The sequence below is a fragment of the Panthera pardus genome, unplaced genomic scaffold (assembly GCF_024362965.1).
Source record: "Panthera pardus isolate Hobbes unplaced genomic scaffold, ASM2436296v1 HiC_scaffold_3, whole genome shotgun sequence".
Taxonomy (NCBI): Eukaryota; Metazoa; Chordata; class Mammalia; order Carnivora; family Felidae; genus Panthera; species Panthera pardus.
In genome coordinates this window covers 18,298,567-18,319,390 of record NW_026526876.1, presented here as the reverse complement: position 1 = coordinate 18,319,390, position 20,824 = coordinate 18,298,567, and the positions used below count along the sequence as shown (strand labels likewise).

Sequence of the window (20,824 nt, the reverse complement as noted above, 5' to 3'; positions counted from 1 at the left end):
AGAATTCTGGTAAGCCGTGGTCTATGACCTCTATGACTAAAATTTTTTAGGAATTCTGTATGGGTAGGGGTAATATTAATATGGAAACTATATTACAGATGAGTATCATTTGAGGCTTTGCATACTACAGTGTACTATTTGACAATGACTGGCGATATTTTTGTTTTTTCTTTCCTTTGTTAGTTGCAGAATCCTATCACTTTGTGGTTAGATTTCAGTAAAGAATGTTAAAGAACAAGGTGCCTGGCTGGCTTAGTCAGTAGAGCATGTGACTCTTGATCTCAGAGTCCTGAGTTCGAGCCCCACATTGGGCATAGAGCTTACTTGCAAACAATGGTCCTCTTCTTCAATACTCTTTTTTTTTGTTGTTGTTAAGATTCTGTTTGTATGGTAAAGCTTGTATGTTGCTTGAAAAAGATGCAATTCGGGGCGCCTAGGTGGCTCAGCCGGTTAAGCGTCCCGACTTCGGCTCAGGTCACGATCTCACTGTCCGTGGGTTCGAGCCCCGCGTCGGGCTCTGTGCTGACTGCTCAGAGCCTGGAGCCTGTTTCAGATTCTGTGTCTCCCTCTCTCTCTGACCCTCCCCCGTTCATGCTTTGTCTCTTTCTGTCTCAAAAATAAATAAATGTTAAAAAAAAAAAAATTAAAAAAAAGAAAAAGATGCAATTCAGTGTTTAGGAGACTGGCTGTAATAAAGATGAATATTTGTGGCTCATTAGAAATGTGTACGTATCGGGGCGCCTGGGTGGCTCAGTCGGTTGAGCGTCCGACTTTGGCTCAGGTCACGATCTCGCGGTCCGTGAGTTCGAGCCCCGCGTCAGGCTCTGGGCTGATGGCTCAGAGCCTGGAGCCTGCTTCCGATTCTGTGTCTCCCTCTCTCTCTGCCCCTCCCCCGTTCATGCTCTGTCTCTCTCTGTCTCAAAAATAAATAAATGTTAAAAAAAAATTAAAAAAAAAAAAAAAGAAATGTGTACGTATCACATTCCCCATGTGAGGCTTATGAACAGTCATCTGACTGGCCAGGAGAGTAGTGGGCTCTCCAGGACCAAGTGCTTCCTCGTGGCCCTCCAGGTTGGGGTGTGCGTGGCAGTGTCTGGAGTTTCTTCTGTTGGCTCAGTCTTTGGCTTGTCGCCCCCTTTTTGTTTGGCTCACATGTTGTTGTTCACTCTGGATATTGAGCTTTATCAAGTCTTTAGCAAATCTGGTCTCCCTGCACCATCTCCTCTGTTGCTTCTCCAGAGGCTGTCACTATTTTATTTGCAGTTTTACTCAAATCTAACCACTTTGCATATGTGTCCAAATCAGGTTCTGCACATCATAAACTGGATGACATTCAAATAGTGATTTACTTTGCAAAAATATTTACCACAGTTCACTTTTAACTTAAAGGAAGTCTTCTGGCTTATTAGCAACATCTTTGATTTAATTTGGGGTCAGGATAGATTGTCAAGTTGTCATTAATATGATGGGTTACATTTCCAAAAGCTTTTTTTAAATTTTTTATTCTAAAAGCAATCCCCATTCAATAAAGAGTCCAGGTAACCCTTAAAATCAATAATACTGGATGTATTTTTCCTTCTAGTTTTTTTCCCCCCTGTTATAGTCTGGTGATCTACTTCTATTATTTTTCTGAATAAATCTTTAGTTAAGTACCCAGTTTTTGCCAAATAGTCATCATAATACCCCTTAGTTTTTGGAGGAAACAAAAAAAGGATTTAATGCATCTCTAGCGAGCTCCACACATTCCTAGGAATTACAGGGCAAGCCATCCCACTGGTTGCTTTTCTAGTCTGCATGTGAGGCTGATCTCAAAATTAGTGTTCAGGGTGAAGAACAAGGCTGTACAGACATTGTGGGGAAGGTAGCTAGAGAAGTTACTGGTTCCTTAATTGCCAGGAGAAGCATGTAAATCAGAGATCGGAATTGCTTCTCTTGGTTTTGTCGGGTTTAGAATATAGCTGCTATGGACCAAACTTGTACCATTTGTGGTGCTTTACAGCTTGGCTTTTTCTTGGATAGACAGACATATCTGGAACGCTTGCTGTGAGCCAGCTTGCAGAGGTGCAGAGATGAGTAGACATGGCTACAAACAGCTATGGTGGGGGCTATATGGGCTGTATTCATACATTGCAGTGGAAACATGGAAGGAAGGTGATTAACACCTGTGGGCAGGGGCAGGGAACCCTCCTCACGTGGAGGAGAAGCCAAAAAGGTGATCCAGACACCGGGAGTAATATGCTCAAAAGTATCGAGATGTGAGGGGAGAGTTATGGTGTGTTGGGGAATTCCAACTCTTGAGCAGAGCTTGGCAAACTACGACTCGTTTGCCACATCCAGCCTGCCACCTGCCTCTGTATGGCCTGTGAGCTAAGAATGTGTTTTACATTTTTAATTGAAAAAGAATATTTCATGACACATGAAAATTATATGAAATTCAAATTTCAGTGTCCATAAAGCTTTAATGGAACCCTCTCCTTATTGGTTTACGTATTGTTTATGGCTGCTTTTACGCTGCAAGATTCAGCAGTGTGACAGAGACCATATGTGGCACTCTCCTTGCTTGGCGTTTCTGTTCCGTGTACTATAGGTTGCAGTGACAACAGTTATAACTTGACAGCGTTTCCAGTACTGGGTGTATCAGCATATCAAAATGTTTTATTTATTCTTTATTACCAGTGCCTACCAATTATGTCAGAACAAGAGGAAGAGAAAAATGGACTTTGAATGTCATGTCTTTAGGGCACAGTAGAGTGTGAATTATTTTGTTATCAAACTAGGTGGCAAAGCTGTCTTTAATAAAAGCTGTGCTGGGGTGCCTGGCTGGCTCAGTCATTGGAGCATGCAACTCTTGATCTCTGGGTTGTGAGTTCGAGCCTCATGTTGGGTGTAGAAATTAAAAAAAAAAAAAAAGGCTGTGCTGAAAAGGACCCATCCATTAACATTACCAGACTAAATAGTTGTCAAAATAATCCCAACTCAAAGAAAGGCAATGGTCAGAAAAATTAGAAATTTTACACTTGATCTTAGCCAAAAGGCTGAGAAACAATAGAAAAATTAGAAATTTTAAAGGGACTGAGGCACCTGGGTGGCTTAGTCAGCTAAGCATCTGGCTTCGGCTCAAGTCATGATCTCACAGTTCGTGAGTTTGAGCCCCACGTCAGGCTCTGTGCTGACAGCTTGGAGCCTGGAGCCTGCTTCAGATTCTGTGTCTTCCTCTGTCTCTCCCTGCCCCTCCCCTGCTCACTCTGTGTCTCTCTCTCTCTCTCTCTCTGTCTCTCTGTCTCTCTCTCTCTCTCTCTCTCAAAAATAAATAAACATTAAAAAAAGAAATTTTAAAGGGACTGTTTCATTACAGCAGCATTTCTTCACAAAAATGAAAATGAGGCTACAACTGAAGTAAGTTTCCCGAGTGGCTCATTTATTAGCTAAGCAAGGGAAGCCATTTACCAATATTGAATTAATTAAATTGTGTTTGATTGCAGCAGCTGAAGAAATATGTCTAGAGAAAACAAACTTGTTTAAAAGTGTTAGCCTTTCGACAAGAACAATTTCTCAAAATGTTGAAGTCCTTGGGAGCAGTATCAGTAGTCAAAAAACAAGGCAAATGATTTCACGTGGTTTTCCTTGGCTCTAGATGAGTCAACAGATCCTACTGTTACTCTTGGTTTCTTCATGGAGTCAATGTCTCGTTTGAAGTGACTGAAGAATTAGCATCAATGAATAGTCTATTTAAAACAACGACAGCTGAGAATATTTTCAAAAAACTGAGGACAACCTGAAGTATGATCTGCTAATATCTGTTACAACTGATGGTGGTAAGAATATTGTGGAGCAGAAAAAAACCTCACTGGACAAATTTGCAAAGCTTATGAAATTGTAAGGTGTTTAAAGCCTGTGGTTGGTTATTCATTATGTTATTCATCAGGTACTTTGGGGAGAAATACTTGAATCTATCATGTGTTACTGAACCATTAGAATCAGCAGTGAACTTCACTCCCTCTTGTGGACTTCACCATGATCAATTCCATGAATTTCTGTCAGAAACTGAATATTCTGATGCCCTACCACACAATAGTTTGATGGCTCAGCAGTGGTGAAGTTTTCTTGTAATTTTCTGAGTTCAGGGCTGACATCGAAACTTTCCTGAATGAGAAGAATCATTCTCAACTACTGAACACTGAATAGCTTTGGAAATTGGCTTTTGCTGCAGACTGGATAAGGTTTTTTAATGAATTCAACCTAAAATTACAGGGCAAACAGCTTGTTTGCAAACCTTAAATTGTAGTTCAGTCATATCGACTACTAATGTTTGAGTCACGTCCAGTTACTTTATATACTTCCTGTGTACTATCAGAAGTTGAAACAAAGGCAAGATCTACATTCCTACACAAAGTTCCTGTGGATATGATTTCTAAAGAAAAACTACAGTTCTAACTGATTTTGCAGCTCGGTGTGAATGCAAAAGAAATTTCGTATTTCAAAATCCATTTACCTGTGCAACTAAGGAGTTTACACCAAACCTTCAAATGGAAGCGATTAAAAGGCAAATATCAAGACTCCAATATAATCCTACAAGTGTCTTCTAAGAGAAGGATATGCTCAATTAAAATCATGCTTGTGGAAGGATAACAGCATTTGGCCATACCTATCTATGTGAAAAGACGTTTTCAGAGGTGAAATATATAAAATCTTATTACAGAATCTGCATTAGCAGAGGAACATTTATAACCAATTTGATGCGAGGGACCCTTAACTTTACAAATATTATTCCACCCACCCCCCAAAATCTGGTCTTATTAGACCTTTATTGTAGCCAACTATTATATTTTGAATTTCATCAATAAAAATGGAAGTTTTGTTTTTTCTCTCGTTGCGTTAGTTCATAATATCCTCGATTTGGCCTCTTGGCCTTCAGAGTCTAAAATACTTGCTATATCTAGTCCTTTACAGAAAAAGTTCATTGATCCTGCTCTAGAGTCTGGTTTGTTGTTGGGGAAGGGAGCAGGTCAGTGGCAGTAGGCAGGTAGAGTCAGTGAGACCACAAACACGCTGTTCTACAAGCAGTGGGGGACTAGGTTTGGATTAGAACAGCAGCTCGTTTCTCCCCATTGCCTCTAAACTTATATTCTTTCTGTCACCTCTGATAGTTTTTGGTGTATTCAGATTAATTCTTCCTCACACTTCTCCCCAGAAGAGAGTGAAACACCCAAATTGATAAATCTATTAAATGAGGAAACTTGGAATAGGATTTAAAGTTTAGTTAGAAATTGAACTGGTAGCAGTTTAGCGCTCGATTCATCACCTCCTGTAGAGTGATATAACGTCTTGTTAATCCCTCATGTGCTATCACTTAGTGGGGCAAGTGATTAAATTTAGATTTCCAATAGCCTGCTTTTTTTCTGTTATTTAGAATTTTGGAAAATGAAAATAATCCAGTAAGCCTTGAAAGTATTTGATTTTCAAAAAATTTTTAATGTTTATATTTGAGAGAGAGCACATGCACAAGCGGGGTAGGGGCAGAGAGGGAGACACAGAATCCGAAGCAGGCTCCAAACTCTGAGCTGTCAGCACAGAGCCCAGTGTGAGGCTCACATTCACTAACCAAGAGATCATGACCTGAGCCAAAGTCGGAGGCTTAACCGTCTGAGCCACTCAGGTGCCCCAGTATTTAATTTTTTTTTTTTAAGTGGATACACATATTTGATTTTAAAAGATTTTAGGGGCACCTGAATGGTTCAGTTGGTTGAGCATCTAACTCTTGATCTCAGGTCATGATCTCAGGTCATGATCTCAGGGTCGTGAGTTCAAGCCCTGCATTGGGCTCCATGCTGGGCATGGAGCCTACTTAAAAAATAAAACTTGGGGTGCCTGGGTGGCTCAGTCAGTTGAGCGTCTGATTTTATCTCAGGTCATGATCTCATGGTTTGTGAATTCAAGTCCCACATCGGGCTTGCAGCTATCAGCATGGATCCCACTTCAGATCCTCTGCCCTCTTCTCTCTTTGCCCCTTTCCCACTCATGCTCTCCCAAAGATGAATAGACACTAAAAAATAACAAAAGCAAAAAAAACTTTTTTTTTTTTTTAAATGAAAGCTTTTAGAGAAAAGAATAGTTGTGTAAAGCAGTTTAACAATATGGTAGATACATAATGACTAAATCTGTAAAAATAGAGAAAATTTATTACCAAAAGGCTAACATTTTTATTGATGGGATTAAGGGCAATTTTTGCCTTTTCTCCACTTTCCAAATTTTTTGTAGGTGGGCATGTGACTTTCATCATATTTTTTTTACATGTATAAATAAACCATAACGAGGATAATTAATGCGATGTCCTGAAAAGAAGTGAAAGATAGCTTTTATTTAAGCTTAGTTCCCAATTGGGCACATAGGAAGGCACTGTTTAGGAAAGGTGAAGCTCTGACCATTTGTGTGTCCCTCCAAGCTTTGTTGATCCTTCTACCAGTTGAAGGCATGACTTTGTCTCAGAGCTCTTACTTCCCCAAGGCCTGTGTGGTTTCTGGATTCATTCTGGCCGTAGTAGCAGCTCGTTGAGGCCTTGCAGTTAGGAACTATTCTATGTTACTGCTTTTACCCTTGAGTGGAGGTCTTCCTGGGAGGTGAGAGTGTGAAGAATTGAGTCTTGGGGGCCTTGTACCCTCCTCAGAGCTTGGATGGGAGTGGGGGGAGTGAGTAGTTGGTGTGTCTGCCTTCCTCCGTTAGATCCCAGGACTTCTTGGGTTTCCTGAGAACCAGTTGAATTAAAGAGTAAGTTTCAACATATTTCGTTTCTTAGATTTGTACTTTCAAACCTTTAAGATGAGATGGATGGGTACTTAACAGCGATAGTTATGCATTTCCACTGAAAATTTGTTTCATTTTAATCCATGAAAATAGAAAAGTGATCTCTAAGTGGTTTTCTCCTTGCTTTCTGGGTACTGCATTGCCGGTTAGCACAGGGTCAGAGTGGGAGAGGGAGAGTGGGAAGTTCTGACCAAACGTTTTAGTTCTTAGGTAGCAGGTAGTACAGTTCCATTAATGACTTTAGCAAAAGGTTAAAAATTTCTCTCCTCTGATTGTAGTTGGTTGAAGGTGGACTCTCTGCCAGCACTAAATCTTGTCACTCGGCCCCTTCTCACGAGGGGCTTTTCTGCAGGAAACTGCCCTGTCTGCTGAGTTATGGGTTTCCTGCAGTGTGATACTTTGCACGAGGGCATAGGATTAGGCTTTCCGCTCTCAATGCTTTGCCTGCTGGCAGCATCCCAAAGCTGTTGCTATTGTTTTGTGGGCTTTTCTCTTTCTGTGACCTCATTTCTTGTATTCATTCAGCAAACTGTACTTAGCTTTTACTTGCTGTCAAGGATTTTATAATCTAATAGAAGAAAAAAATAGTAGAGAAAAATACACACATTGTTAATATGCAATGCAGGATAAAGGCTACAAAAGTATCTAGAGAAAATGTTGGCAAAACAGAGAGTATAACTTTTAGCTGGGGATATGGGCAGAATGGGGAGGATAGGTGGAAGTCAAGGAGGGTGGCATGGAGGTGGTGACATCAGGTTTCTTACCGTTGAATTCAACCTTGAAAGATTTCTACAGGTAAGGAAGGGGACATGAACAAAGGCAGGGAAATTAAAGATCTATTTGCAAGACACCAAGGACTCCAGTTTTAGCAGGGGAATGGAGAGTAATCAAGGGAACTATGGCTGGGAAAAAATATTGGGCCAGATGTATAGAGCTTGGAATGCCAGGCTGAATAGTTGGTGTTTATCCAGGGCTACTGGGGGAAACTAAAGGCTTTTAACAAAGTGAGAATTAAGTTTGTGCTCTCTGAAGAATATAATGAGTGCTGTGTAGCTTAACTTGGACAGGGGAGAGGCTGGGAGCAAAGAGACTAGTTTATTAAAAGGTACCAAGTCCCTGGCCTATGACTTAAAAGGTTATTTGTTGCTTCCGTATCTGTCCTCTGTGGCATCCCTGCCAGGCTGAGAGCCCTTGTGGAGCCGTGGCTTCTGTGTGTGACACTGTGGACGTGACTGCCCCAAGCAAGCAGTCTTGCCAGGACTCTTTTCTCAAAGAGGACAGACTATGCCCAAAGTCAGGGTGACCACATCTTAGAGTCCTTCCCCTGGCTGCCTCCCTGGTTTTTCGCTGAGGCACTGATATACCAAGCAGACAGGCACCACTCAGGGTTGCCAGATTAAGCAAATAAAAATACAGGATGTTAGACTGGAATTTCAGATAATGGATACATTTTTAGTATAACTATGCCCTGTGAAATAATTTGGCTTATCTGAAATACGATTTAGATGGGTGTCCTGTGTTTAATCTGACACTCCTAACCACCTTCACTCTTCTCTGCTCCTGGCCCTAGACTCTGCTTCCTCTTCTCCCATTTTCCATCTGTCACCTCCTGAGTTGGTCTCCTAGTGAGTCCAGAGTCAGATAGACTATGTGCTGTCCAGGAGGGATCAGCCTAGTCATTTGGAGGATGGGTGTCCCAACTCAGGGCCAGGTTTTGGGACATGTGTGCAGCATGAGGTGCCGCTTTCTGTCCAACCAGGTAGGAAGAAAGATCTTGTGTTCCAATGCCAAAAGGGACAGGAGAACATCAGGCCCTCGGGAGACTTCCAGGTTTCTGCCTGGTGTCCCACAATGTCCCTGGGGCCCAGAGATGATGTCCCTGCAATTTGGCTCCTCCCACACCTCACCTTATCCTCCTTTCCCCTTTCCAGTTCCTGTCCCATCTTCTCACATCCCACAAATGTGCCTGGAGCTCTTGGACCCAGACATCCTCTTTCTGAGCTCACACTTAGCCCTTTGCCTAAAACGCCCTGCCCACATTCTTCATCCACCAACACCTCCCCGTTTCCCTTTCTCTGTCCCAGCCTGGGCCCCGTGCTCTGGGTTCCCAAAGAACCCTCAGCAAACCTCCCTCATAACCTTTTCCACACTTGATTGATTCTGCCTGTTACTTGTATGTCTCTCCCATAAAAGTATGGGCTGACAAGGACCTGGTTCTTCATTGGTGTCCCCAGTGCCTACCAGCATGCCTGTACCAACTGGATGCTCATTAGATATGTGCCAAATGAACAGCAGACTCTCTTCCGAATTTTTACTGCCCCTTAAATCCTCGTGTTCCTCAGGGAGTACCCAGTTCCAGCTTCCCCTGGCCCAATACATACACCTGGACATTTCACACTTTAAGGCTGAGTGGATTTTTCAGCACATTTCATTAAAGCATCAAAGAAAACCTATCTGGAAAATCTCAGCCCTCAACTTACCTGTCCCTACACCTTCCGTATGCCCAGACAAGTAAGGCCCCGGGTGTCCTGGCCTGAGCCAAAGACCTGGGCTGGACCCTCTCGCCTTCATCTGGTGCCTTCTAGCTTCAGGCGCTACTCCAGGCCTGGACAGTTGCTTCAGGTCAGGTTGTTCCTCACTCCATGCCCTCTTCTGCACACAGTCTTCTGTGCCTTCTGGAACCATCCTCTTCGCTGGCATCACGTGCCCCTTATCAGGTCATTTATTGCCTGCATTGTTAGGGCTTGAGGGAACGAATAAAGAAAACTGCGCTGTCTGCCCCCAGTGCCTCCCCCCCCCCCCCCAGGTAGAGGCCCCCAAGCCTAAGAAACCCTTCACCTGGATACATAGAGTGAGCAAAGCACAGATGGATGGCATGTTCTGTAAGGGGGTAAGTGGGTCTGGGGCCCTCCACTGGGTAGTGCCTGGGAGGGTGATGTGTTGGGATGTCTTGGCCATTACGTGAAAAGCAGAGGAGAGGGACAAAGGTTGGGAGGAGGCCCAAAGGACAGTGCCCCCGGATCCCCAGGTTAGGACGTAAACAGCCCCATCTGCTGCAGGTGCTCAGGTATGAGAGTACTGGGGGCAGGCAAGGCTGAGAGGGGGAGTCTCTTCAGATGCTGCTGTAAAAAGGAGCTCTTTCACAGACACCTGTGTAGCGCTAGGAAGTGTCTCTGAGAGAAGGTAGGCAGACAGGACAGTAGTTTTCTGACTCAGTAGCTTAGAGGGAACACTCCGTGACTTGGGCTTTCAGCTCCAAAGCATCAGCCGCCCCAGCCCCACTCCTGGGACAGGGTGAGACCTCCAGGGATCGGCAGGCAGACCTGGGCACAGAGGACCCTGCAGGAAGTTTGGGAGAGGCCCCCCGTGTTCTTGTTTGCAGCCCTTTGCCTGCGATCGGTGGTTTGGTCTTAGAAGCCTCAGAGAACTAAGCCACTGATTAAGCCCTCCGCTGGCAACCCGGCAGACAGCTGACTGCTGAGGGCCCTTGTGGCCTATGATTCCTGCTCTTCAGGCTGCCTTGGGACCTGGGTACTGGGAAGGATCTGGACACTAAGGTCCACCCTTAGCTCTGGGCCTTTTTTTGGTGTCCTAATGGAACTAGCACCCCAGAGTAGGGCCCTCAGAGAACTTGGTGGCTAACTTGTTGCTGGGAAGCAGGGGTCTTAAGTCTCTGCTCCTGGCCCACCCTACGTGGGGGCTCTCCCTGCAGGTACCTGAAGGAATTCCGCACGGAGCAGTGCCCACTCTTTGTGCAACACAAATGCACTCAGCACCGGCCCTACACCTGCTTCCACTGGCACTTCGTGAACCAGCGACGTCGCCGGTCCATCCGCCGTCGGGACGGCACCTTCAACTACAGCCCCGACGTCTACTGCACCAAGTACGACGAGGCTACGGGCCTCTGCCCGGAGGGCGACGAGTGAGTGTCCCCCGCCTCTTTCCCCCTCAACCCTCCCCCCCCCCCCCCCGCCGCCTGCCCTCAGAGGAGCCTCATGTCTCCTGGGTCAGGTGCCCTCAGAATAGGCCAGGCAGAGTCTGAGAAGCCAGCCATTAGGCTGCTTCTGGGGAGACTGCTGCATCGTGGCACACCTTCCTGTGGCCTGGACCTGGGCTCAGACCTTGCCATCCCCTGGGGGAGGCCCCTTCTTTACCCACTTTTCAGAAACCCTACACAGGCTTCTCTTCTGCTAAGCAGAAGTATAGAAAGGGCAAACCTGAGGACCTCGCAGAGGGGACGCTTGTTGACCCTGCTTGTTTGAACCTTGCAGAGGCGGTAACGGGAAGCACTGTCGGGGGTCTATGGGTACAGACCACTGAACTGCCCCTGCACCACTTCTCCCAGAGGTCCAGGTCTTGTTCCCCCTCCCCCGGCCCCGGCCTAATATAGCCCTGGGGCAGGAGAGGGTGTGCCCATGCTGTGAGCAGACTGTTTCTCTGTGGACCTCTGCGGATCCAGCCAGCACTTGCTGTCCCAGGAGTGTCCCCCCTCTGGAACTTCATTCAAGTCAGCCCAGGGCCCTGACCGTACTCAGTCTTTGAGAGGACTTGTGGGAGGACTTGCTGAGCAGGCTGAAGTGGGAATTCTGGGCCCTGAGGGCTACAGCATCCAACAGATGGTGGGACGGTGGTTCTGTTACGTCAGCAGAGCTCACTGCTGCTGGCCTCCTCAACCTGCTATCCGTGCACCACCTGGGTGGTGGGGAAGGGCGGGGACTGATCTCCCAGGCTGTAGGGGCAAAGGTGAGTGAGCCCCCTCCTCCCAACGTTTCAGGTGCCCATTCCTGCACAGGACCACAGGGGACACTGAGCGCAGGTACCACTTGCGTTACTACAAAACTGGAATCTGTATCCACGAGACAGACTCAAAAGGCAACTGCACCAAAAACGGCCTGCACTGCGCTTTCGCCCACGGGCCCCATGACCTCCGCTCCCCTGTCTACGACATCAGGTGGGCTGATAGCTGTGGGCTGGGGTGGGGGCCTGGCTGGAGGCCTGGCCGCTGACCCGATGAGTCCCACAGATGGAGGGCAGGGCTGGCACTCTGCTCTTCCCCTCATGCCTCCTCCCTGCTCGCCTTTCCTCCCAGAGAGCTCCAGGCCATGGAGGCCTTGCAGAACGGCCAGACCACAGTAGAGGGCAGCATAGAAGGCCAGACGGCTGGGGCTGCAAGCCACGCCATGATAGAAAAAATCCTCAGTGAGGAGCCTCGGTGGCAAGGTAAAGGTGGTCCCACAAGTGGCCATGCCTCCTCCTGTCCTCTCTTTTCTCCTGCCCATAGTTGCCCTAAGGATTTGGCCCACTACCGCCCTTTTATCCCACCTTATATCCAGCCACAGTCCAGTCACTTGGGGGCACCTCTGGGGAGTTTCCCTAGATATACCTTGCCTTCCTCTCATCACTTCAGTGCTCCCCAAATTCTTCAGGGGACTTTCCCATGTGTGTACTTAAGAATATTTACATATACATACACACGTGTTCTTGACCCTCCTGAGAGTGCCCTTTTTTACCCTGTGTGCTGCATCTCCAGTAAGGGATGGTTCTTACCTCTCTCCTGGGTCTCAGTCTTGGTGTTGGCACATGAGGAGGTGGCCTGAGCTCCTGGGCCCCTTCCCATGTGGCTTCTCCTTCCCCTTCTCCTGCTACATCTGCCTGACCCCTGCCTCTGGCTCCCTGTGTAGAAACTGCCTATGTGTTGGGGAACTATAAGACGGAGCCGTGCAAGAAGCCCCCGCGGTTGTGCCGCCAGGGTTATGCCTGTCCCTACTACCACAACAGCAAGGACCGGCGGCGGAGCCCCCGGAAACACAAATACAGGTCCTTTGGCCCAAGCAGGCCAGCCGTGGGAGGGAGGGGTGGCAGGGAAGGGATCATGGCGGGAGCTGCTTCCACTGTGTTCACAGCGAGGCAGGGAGACCAGCCCTAGGGATTACAGAATCGCAGGACCCAAGTACAAAGGGAGGGAATAGTGAGGACAGCTGAATGGTGGCGAGTCCACTGGGATCCTCTTTTGCCACGAAATGAGGTACTTGGGTCAGATGATCTCTAAGGCCCCTCCACTTCTGATTCTGAGGGGTGATTGCTGGGGATAAGCCATGGTCTGGAGAGTATGGTTCTGGCTATAGCCTGGCTCTCCTGGGGCTGCAGAATACCTGACACGAGGACCCAGCAGAAGGGGACCAAACAGTGTTCTTGCTGATACGGCCGTACTGCTCCAGAGAAGCAGAGCCTGGCTTCTGGCCCCACTAAGGTTCTCACTCTGGAGTTCCTCTTTTCTCTTTGTGAGCCTGGCCCTGTGAAGCAGGGAGACCAGAGAGGAGCCTTTAACAGGCATCTAGTTGGCATTCCCCAGATCCCAGTGTCTCCCTCTCTGGCATCCCTCTGACCCCACCATCTCCTTGGACCAGGTCATCTCCATGTCCGAACGTGAAACACGGGGATGAGTGGGGAGACCCCGGCAAGTGTGAGAATGGAGATGCCTGCCAGTACTGCCACACCCGCACGGAGCAGCAGTTCCACCCGGAGGTGTGCCTTGGAGCAGGGGCTGGGCCCTTTGAGAACTGTGGGTGGCTTAACATACCCTCTTTGGGAAGCCAGGAAAAAGGAAAAGAAGGTCTGGGCAGATGTGGGCAGATATCACGCTGACACCATCCAGGCCTCCCTAGGCAGTGCTTGAGGAGCCCTGAATCCTAATTGGGTAACTTGCCTTGTTCTGAGCCCACGATCACCAAGCAGCCCCCTTGCTCCCAATTTTGTTTCTTCCCCTCACCCCGGGCCTCCTGTCAGGGAGCGTCAGGGACTGGGCATAGTTACCTGGCCATTCTGGACTTGGCACCACTCATGGTGCTTAGACTCCAATGACCTCAAGATTTAAAAAAAATAAGAAAGCCCCTTCCAGCTGATGTGTTTCAGATCAGAGTCTCTGGTACCGGCAACCCAGCCCACTGGCCCCATGGTGTAGCCTTGAGCCATGTCAGTGTGCCAGGATCTGGAATAGGGTACATAGAGGCACATGCTGTCCCTGCCCATGGGTTCATGGAGGCATAGACATATGGGCAGAGGCCACCTTGTACGGGTTGCAGACAGCAAGGTGGAAAGGTAGATGTAGATCCCAACCCAGGGTACACGTAGGTAGAGGGATGCTGCCTCTGATCTTGGCTCCCTTAATGTCCCAAGAGACATCCGGAGGTCACAGCCCTGGCCAAGACCCTGAGTGGGGAAGCAGCATAGAGAAGATCCCTTTGTGAGGGCCTAAGCAGGGCTGGTTGAACCTGTGACCCCAGAAGGGGGGGCTGTCCTTAGCATGAGGGTGGTTGTATCTGCTTCAGGAGTTCGAGTAAGAAGTCAGTAGGGAGAGAGTTAGGGAAGTGGCGTGGAATGGGGAGGAGAAAAGAGATTACTAAGCTAACCCTCCCATGTTGAAGGCACCCATGCCTGCCTGTCCCTCTCTGCCTAAGCCTGATGTGCCTCTGCTCTGCCCTCCAGATCTATAAATCCACCAAGTGCAACGACATGCAGCAGTCGGGCAGCTGTCCCCGAGGACCTTTCTGCGCCTTTGCCCACGTAGAACGTATGCTGTTCCCATTCCCCTCTCCACCCTCTCCTCCCCTCACGCTCTGCTCAGGCTCAGTCAGAGGAGTGGCTTCTCATCTGCCAGCCAGCAACAGGCTCTGTCCTTGCTGGAGGTTCCAGTCCCCCCTGCACACACACCCCGGAACTGGCCTTAAAGCCCTGGAGCTTCCAAGGTCGTGAGACAGAGCAGGACCAGGTCCCTGGTCGGGCACTCACAATCACAGGCAGAATGAAGCACCCTTCCAGAGCCAACTAGGCAGATCTCAGCAGCCACCCCATGCCCCATCCATGGCAGACATCCCTAATTGAACATGGCACTCTGTCCTGCTGAGAGCAGGGCTGTCTGATCAAAATGTAATGCAGCCCTTCTTGTGTCATTTTAGATCTAGTAACCATGTTTAAAAAAAAAAAAAAAAGGCAAAAGAAATAGGTTAAATTAATGTTAACGTCCCTTTACTTAACCCAGTGTAAAATATCATTTCAAAAATAATTACTGTAAAAAATCAAGATATTTTACTTTTTTTTTTTTTTTCGGTCCAAACTAAGTCTTTGAAATCTGTTGTGTAATTGAATAACTGCAGCACATTTCAGTTCAGCCCTCACTCACAACACAACTCACTGTTGTGAGTGCTTGCTAGCCACATGTGGCTCCTAGCTACTGGATAGCGAGGCACTCAGTTCTCGCACGGCAGTCTAGACCGCCAATACCCATCTTAGAGCTGGAGCTCAAGTTGGAACCCTTGTCAACCACAAACCGCTGCTCTGGTTGTCCTTAACGTCTTCTCAGGCTCAGGCCTTATCTCTGGGATTAGGGTCAAAAATAAGCTGAGGGCCCTAGGAAGGGGAATATTCTTGGCACAGAGATCGTCGCCAGCCATGGGCAACTGGGACCACCTATTGAGGCAACACAGGGAAATAATTAATGGCTCAGGCTTTGGAGTAGTACAGATCAGGGTACAAATCCCAACTCAGCTCTGTCACCTAGGGAGATTACTCCTATGAGCCTCAGTTTCCTTATCTGTGAAATGGAGACTCTGATGTTATTTGTATCTTCTAGTCATTGTGAAGATTCACGGTGAATACAAAGTGCTTGGCACAAAGTAAGCACACAGTACACAGTATTAATAGAAATAAGGGAGGAGCTTTCCCTTTATATACAGAGGGTGCATGGTCTCCTTTGAAAAAGATCCCAATGTGTGTTTGGAGGGACAGAGCTGGCAAGGAGCCTGCTGACAGCCTGACTCTGTCTCTTGCAGAGCCACCCCTCAGTGACGACCTGCAACCTTCCTCAACCGTGTCCAGCCCCACTCAGCCGGGTCCTGTCTTGTACATGCCGTCTGCTGCCGGAGACTCCGTGCCCGTGAGCCCCTCCAGCCCGCATGCCCCTGACCTCAGCGCCGTACGTGCCTATCCAGGGAGTGGGTGGGCACCATGCCTAGCCAGGAGTCAACACCTGCCTCTAATGCTCCCAGTGCCCTCTCAGCCTGTGCTTGGAGGAGGGGGCCCTGGTATTTTGCCTCAGGCCAAGGAGTTCTGCCCTTTCTGCCCCAGGGTTTTTCTATCAAAGATCTAGTGGTGGGTGGGGTCCCCAGAGCCTGTGTTGGTCAGCCTGGGTAGAGCTGGTAGAAGGGACAAAAGCCTTCGGTCACAGTTCCCCCATAACTTCCTCACGGAGACTACCCTGCGTGGTAGTTGCTGCCCACTAGCAGTTGAAAATAGAACGGAGCCCCTTGCTGAAGAATCTCCCTCTGTGGAGGGGACAGAGGATGGGCCATGGCCTAGCCCACATTTTGCCCACCAAGCCACTCCCTTTCTTCTCTGCAGCTCCTCTGTAGAAACAGCAACCTAGGCAGCCCATCTAACCTCTGTGGCTCCCCCCCGGGCTCCATCAGGAAGCCCCCGAACCTGGAAGGCATTGTCTTCCCTGGGGAGTCTGGCCTTGCCCCTGGCAGCTATAAGAAGGCTCCTGGCTTTGAGAGGGAAGACCAGGTGGGAGCCGAGTACCTGAAAAATTTCAAATGCCAGGTAAGGGACGCAAGGGGAAGTCCAGTGAGGTTAGCCTTCTGCAGGGGGCAGGAGAAGCCCTGGAGAGCTGTCCTGGCCTGGCTGTGGGGAATATGACTGGGAGCTGGGAAGCCCCTGTCCTCAGCCTCTTTGACCCTGAGCAGAGTGAGGGAGCCCATCCCATTGTTACAGATGGAAACAGGAAAGTTAGCGTGGCCAGGCACCTGACCCTCTCACAGACCCAGTTAATAGAGGAGCAGGGACTCCACCCTCGGTCTCCTGTCCCACCATCTGGTCTTTTCCCTGCCTTATGCTGCCTTGATAGAGTGGCAGGGCCTTGGGGGAACAGGCAAGAGTGTCCCTCACTGGACTTATCTGAGGCTTGGAGTCACCAGGGAGGAGGGGAACAGCTCCCCTGGTTCCTAGAGTAGGGAGTGGAGTAGGGGTGGGGAGGGAGAACAGGGTATGTGTGTGGAGGGGGACTGTGTGACAGGTGCCTGCAGCCTCAGTGGGCCATGGCAGGTGGATGCTTGGGAAGACTCCTGTACTCAGGGGCCCTTCCTAGCACCACATGAATCCCGTGCTCCCTGACTTTTCTTTCTTAGGCCAAGTTAAAACCCCACTCACTAGAGCCCAGGAGCCAAGAGCAGCCTCTGCTTCAGCCCAAACAGGTATACAGCTCTCAGCCCCCTTCCTCCCCTTCTGGAACCCCTGCTGTTGACAGGATAGGCCCAGAACCCCAGGCTTTGCAGAAGGGGGCCGCTGCTTTCCCCATAACCCAAGGGCCGAACTAAGGTGGGGCCCCAGCCCTAAATCCAGAGAGGTAGGGGTCAGGCCAGGCCCTGCAATCCCTTACCTCCTGGACTCACTCATGAGTTAGTCAAAAAAATATTTCTTGAGCATCTATACTGTGTCAGGCGCTGTACTCACTTCTCCCTTCCCCTACTGCAGGATTCTAGGGTGAGTGGGCCCTGCAGCCTGTAAGCCACAGCTGTCCCAACTCCAGCCTTGCAGCAAGGTGTTGAGTGGGTGGGGTCCCGTCTGAGCTTGGGGGCAACTGGATGAGCCCTGGTTTGCACCATTTCCCTCCAGCCCCTGGCCATGGCTTCCATGAGCGGGCACCCCATTGTCTCTCCTCCTCATTCTCTCGTTGCAGGACATGCTGGGCATCCTTCCCGTGGGCAGCCCCCTGACCTCAAGCATCTCTTCTAGTATCACCTCCAGCCTGGCAGCTACGCCCCCTAGCCCTGCTGGCACCAGCAGCGTCCCTGGCATGAATGCAAATGCTCTGCCCTTCTATCCCACCAGCGACACGGTAGAGTCAGTCATAGGTAATTAGGCCGTTTCTATTGCCAAGATCTGGACTGGGTCTGGAGTCAGAGAAACTAGCTCTCGAGTGAGATCCAAACCGGGGTGCTTGTCACTGTAGACATTTACCTTGGGAGAGTCAGAAGGTGGGCACTCTGAGCCCTTTGACCTAAAGGGAAAATGAGCCCAGGGTGTAGGGCCCTTATAGCCCTTATAGCAAATTAGCTATTGCTCTGTTGTGGAAATTAGGAAGAGCCGCCTCTTCCCTTGGACCAATGCAGCCTTATACTCTCACTAGGTACCCTTATGTAGCAGACAACCTACACAACTGCCCTTCTCTGTCAGCAGCCCTTTATGGGTGGCACTTTGTGGCGGGTCGTGTTTCAGGCACCAGGCTGGCAGAGATGCAGATAGGGTGTTCCTGCCCTCCAGGAGGGACATTGTTCCCAGCCTCCCAGTCTAGTTCAGCAGAGGGCAGTGGGTGTTTGTCAAGCACCTACTGTGCATTAGCCACTGAGGGCCCAAAGATTGTTTCCTGCCCTTGAGAGCTCAAGGATGAGACATACAAGCTGTAACATCAGGAGAGGTATCAGAAGGCTTTGGAAGAGAGCCATCTGAGCCGGACGTGGCAAGGCACACAGCACAGGGTGTCCATGTTGGCAAAGGAGCAGCCCGACAGGCAGAGGCTTGAGAGCCTGGGTCTAGTGGGGCCGAGCATGAATAGGAGGCAGTAGAGGTGGGTCCTGGAGACGAGGCCTGGAACCTCAGGATTCTGTGGCCCCTTGGGAGGCAAGGAGGTTTATGTACCAATCTCTGTGTCCCCAGAGTCTGCCCTGGATGACCTGGACCTGAATGAGTTTGGGGTGGCTGCCCTAGAGAAGACTTTCGATAACAGCACGGTGCCCCACCCAGGCAGCATCACAATTGGTACTGGGTAGTGGGTGGGCAGCGCATGAGGGAGGGCTCCTAGGGGTCCAGCCTGGCCCGCGCTGCGCAGGCGAGCCTTCCCCTGCTTACGTGGCTCTGGGTAGCTTGCCCCGCCTTCACTGGGCCCTCTGGGGCCTCTCTTCCAGGTGGCAGTTTGCTGCAGAGCTCTGCACCCGTGAATATCCCTGGCTCCTTGGGCAGTTCTGCTTCCTTCCACTCAGCATCCCCATCCCCTCCTGTCAGCCTCTCCTCGCATTTCCTGCAGCAGCCCCAGGGCCACCTGAGCCAGTCCGAAAACACATTTTTGGGGACCTCAGCATCACATGGATCTTTGGGTAAGAGGGGGTGTGTCTCTCCAAGACCTGGGGCAGCAGGGTCTGGGCTTTTAGAAGTGCTTTTGGCCACTTTGTCCATAGCCAGAGGCAGTGCAGAGTAGAGGTTGGAGCAGGGACTCAGAGCTTGGAGGTGGGTCGGGTCCCTGCCCCACGTTTCCCTTAGCTGGGTACACCTGGACAAGGTGGCTTAGCCTCTTTTAGTTTCCTGTGCTTTAAAGTTTGTAGAAATAATGGCATCCTCCTCCTCATAAGGAAGGTGCAAGGCTTAAATGAAATAATGTGAGGGAAAGAGACGAAGGGAGAAGTCTGCACAGGCTTGCCCCAGGCTCAGGGTGGCCTTCCTAGAAGCAGAGGCACCAGGCAGACCCGGCTGTGACCCCAAAGGCTGCTGAACACGAGAACCGGAATGGGATGGACTGGGGGGTTCTAGAGGGCACATCACATGACAGTGACTAGAAGCAGGGCCTGGCGAGCTGCAGGCTCCACCGCGGGCAGGGTACCCTCTCGTGGGCAGGCTGGCGTGAGTGTTCACTGAGGTAATGCGTAAAACAGCACAGTGCCCAGCTCGCTGCCTCTCAAACAGCGGCTGCTGCTCTTAGCACCAGCCCCTCCCCCCCCCCGCCCCAGCAGCTGTTCGAGATCAAGAAATAACCTCTCCTGAGGGTGCTGGGCTTCCTGGTCACACTGAGCCTGAGCCTGTGAGCCAACCTTTGACATTCTGACCAGAGATCAGGGCAACACGTTGATCTCTAAGCATCTTTCCAGTTTTGAAGGTGGCTGTTCCATTTTATGTTGGCTCTGTTAGCTTCAGATGCTTTGTGTCACATTTGTCTGGCTTGTTCGTATTCTGGAAGCATCTTGACTGTACCCCTTCTTGCTGGCCACACACTCTTTCATTCCTTTCATTCCTCTCCGTGTAGTTATCAAGCAGGGTTTTATAGAGTGTGAGCTCAACAGTCCCTCCTGCCACAGAGCCGTGGTCTAGTCAGAGAGGCAGACCTTCACGGACAGTAGAGCCTACTCAGAAACTGTCACTCTTGTGTGGAGTTAGAGGCCTGGCTTTGTGATTCAGAATAATAGAGGGAACCTGACCTGGACGCGGTCAAGAGAGAAAGTGCCACCTGAGTGCGGAGGGAGGTGCATGGGAAGAGCTCGCTGCCAGGAGGACATTTTGTTGGTCGTGAGTTCCCACCTCTGGGGACAGGGCAGATAGGCTCATCGATAGTGCACATCTCAGGATCTCTAGATAGGATGACATCTGTCATAGTTTGGGTGTATGTGTTGCTTGGAGGACAGAAAGAATCCTTTGGTTTCTGGAAAATCCTTGCTGGATTAGTGGGAAGGGAGTGAGAAAGAAGTTATTAGAATGAGAAGTGTGGGCAGAATGAGGCCAGAGGTGGGTATGGGTCCCCCTCTAGAAGACGGGCTGCCCTGGTGGCCACAGAGCGAGGCACATGGTGTTAGCAAACATCTGTCAAAGGAGTAAACGAATACATGGCTGGGTGAGCGTGCAGCCCAGCTAACTGGAGAAAGTAAGCCTTTGGAGTTAGACGCCCTGACCCTATATCGTCTCTACCGTTTACCGTTTGTGTGATTTTTTTTTTTTTTTTTTAACGTTTATTTTTGAGACAGAGAGAGACAGAGCATGAACGGGGGAGGGGCAGAGAGAGAGGGAGACACAGAATCGGAAGCAGGCTCCAAGCTCTGAGCCATCAGCCCAGAGCCCGACACGGGGCTCGAACTCACGGACTGCGAGATCGTGACCTGAGCTGAAGTCGGGCGCTCAACCGACTGAGCCACCCAGGCGCCCCCCGTTTGTGTGATTATTAGCAACACCTTTTTTTTTTTCCTGTTTACTCATCATAAACCAAGGAGAA

The 20,824-nt window shown here is 49.5% G+C and overlaps 1 protein-coding gene across 6 annotated transcripts in view; it reads left to right on the top strand.

Moving 5' to 3' along the window:
* UNK (unk zinc finger) overlaps positions 1-20,824 on the top strand; it is a 33,342-nt gene that overhangs the window by 8,735 nt on the left and 3,783 nt on the right. For 4 of the 6 annotated variants that reach the window (XM_019466190.2, XM_019466185.2, XM_053893206.1 and 1 more), the window contains 12 exons: positions 10,514-10,723; positions 11,576-11,752; positions 11,891-12,021; positions 12,483-12,618; positions 13,209-13,326; positions 14,287-14,371; positions 15,630-15,772; positions 16,198-16,398; positions 16,983-17,048; positions 17,534-17,708; positions 18,511-18,612; positions 18,759-18,947. In XM_019466190.2, the coding sequence (XP_019321735.1) occupies positions 10,514-10,723; positions 11,576-11,752; positions 11,891-12,021; positions 12,483-12,618; positions 13,209-13,326; positions 14,287-14,371; positions 15,630-15,772; positions 16,198-16,398; positions 16,983-17,048; positions 17,534-17,708; positions 18,511-18,612; positions 18,759-18,947 (1,733 nt within the window). Of the gene's footprint in view, positions 1-9,656; positions 9,692-10,513; positions 10,724-11,575; positions 11,753-11,890; positions 12,022-12,482; positions 12,619-13,208; positions 13,327-14,286; positions 14,372-15,629; positions 15,773-16,197; positions 16,399-16,982; positions 17,049-17,533; positions 17,709-18,510; positions 18,613-18,758; positions 18,948-20,824 lie in introns of those variants that run through there. The other 2 variants (XM_019466187.2, XM_019466189.2) reach the window with 2 other exon arrangements.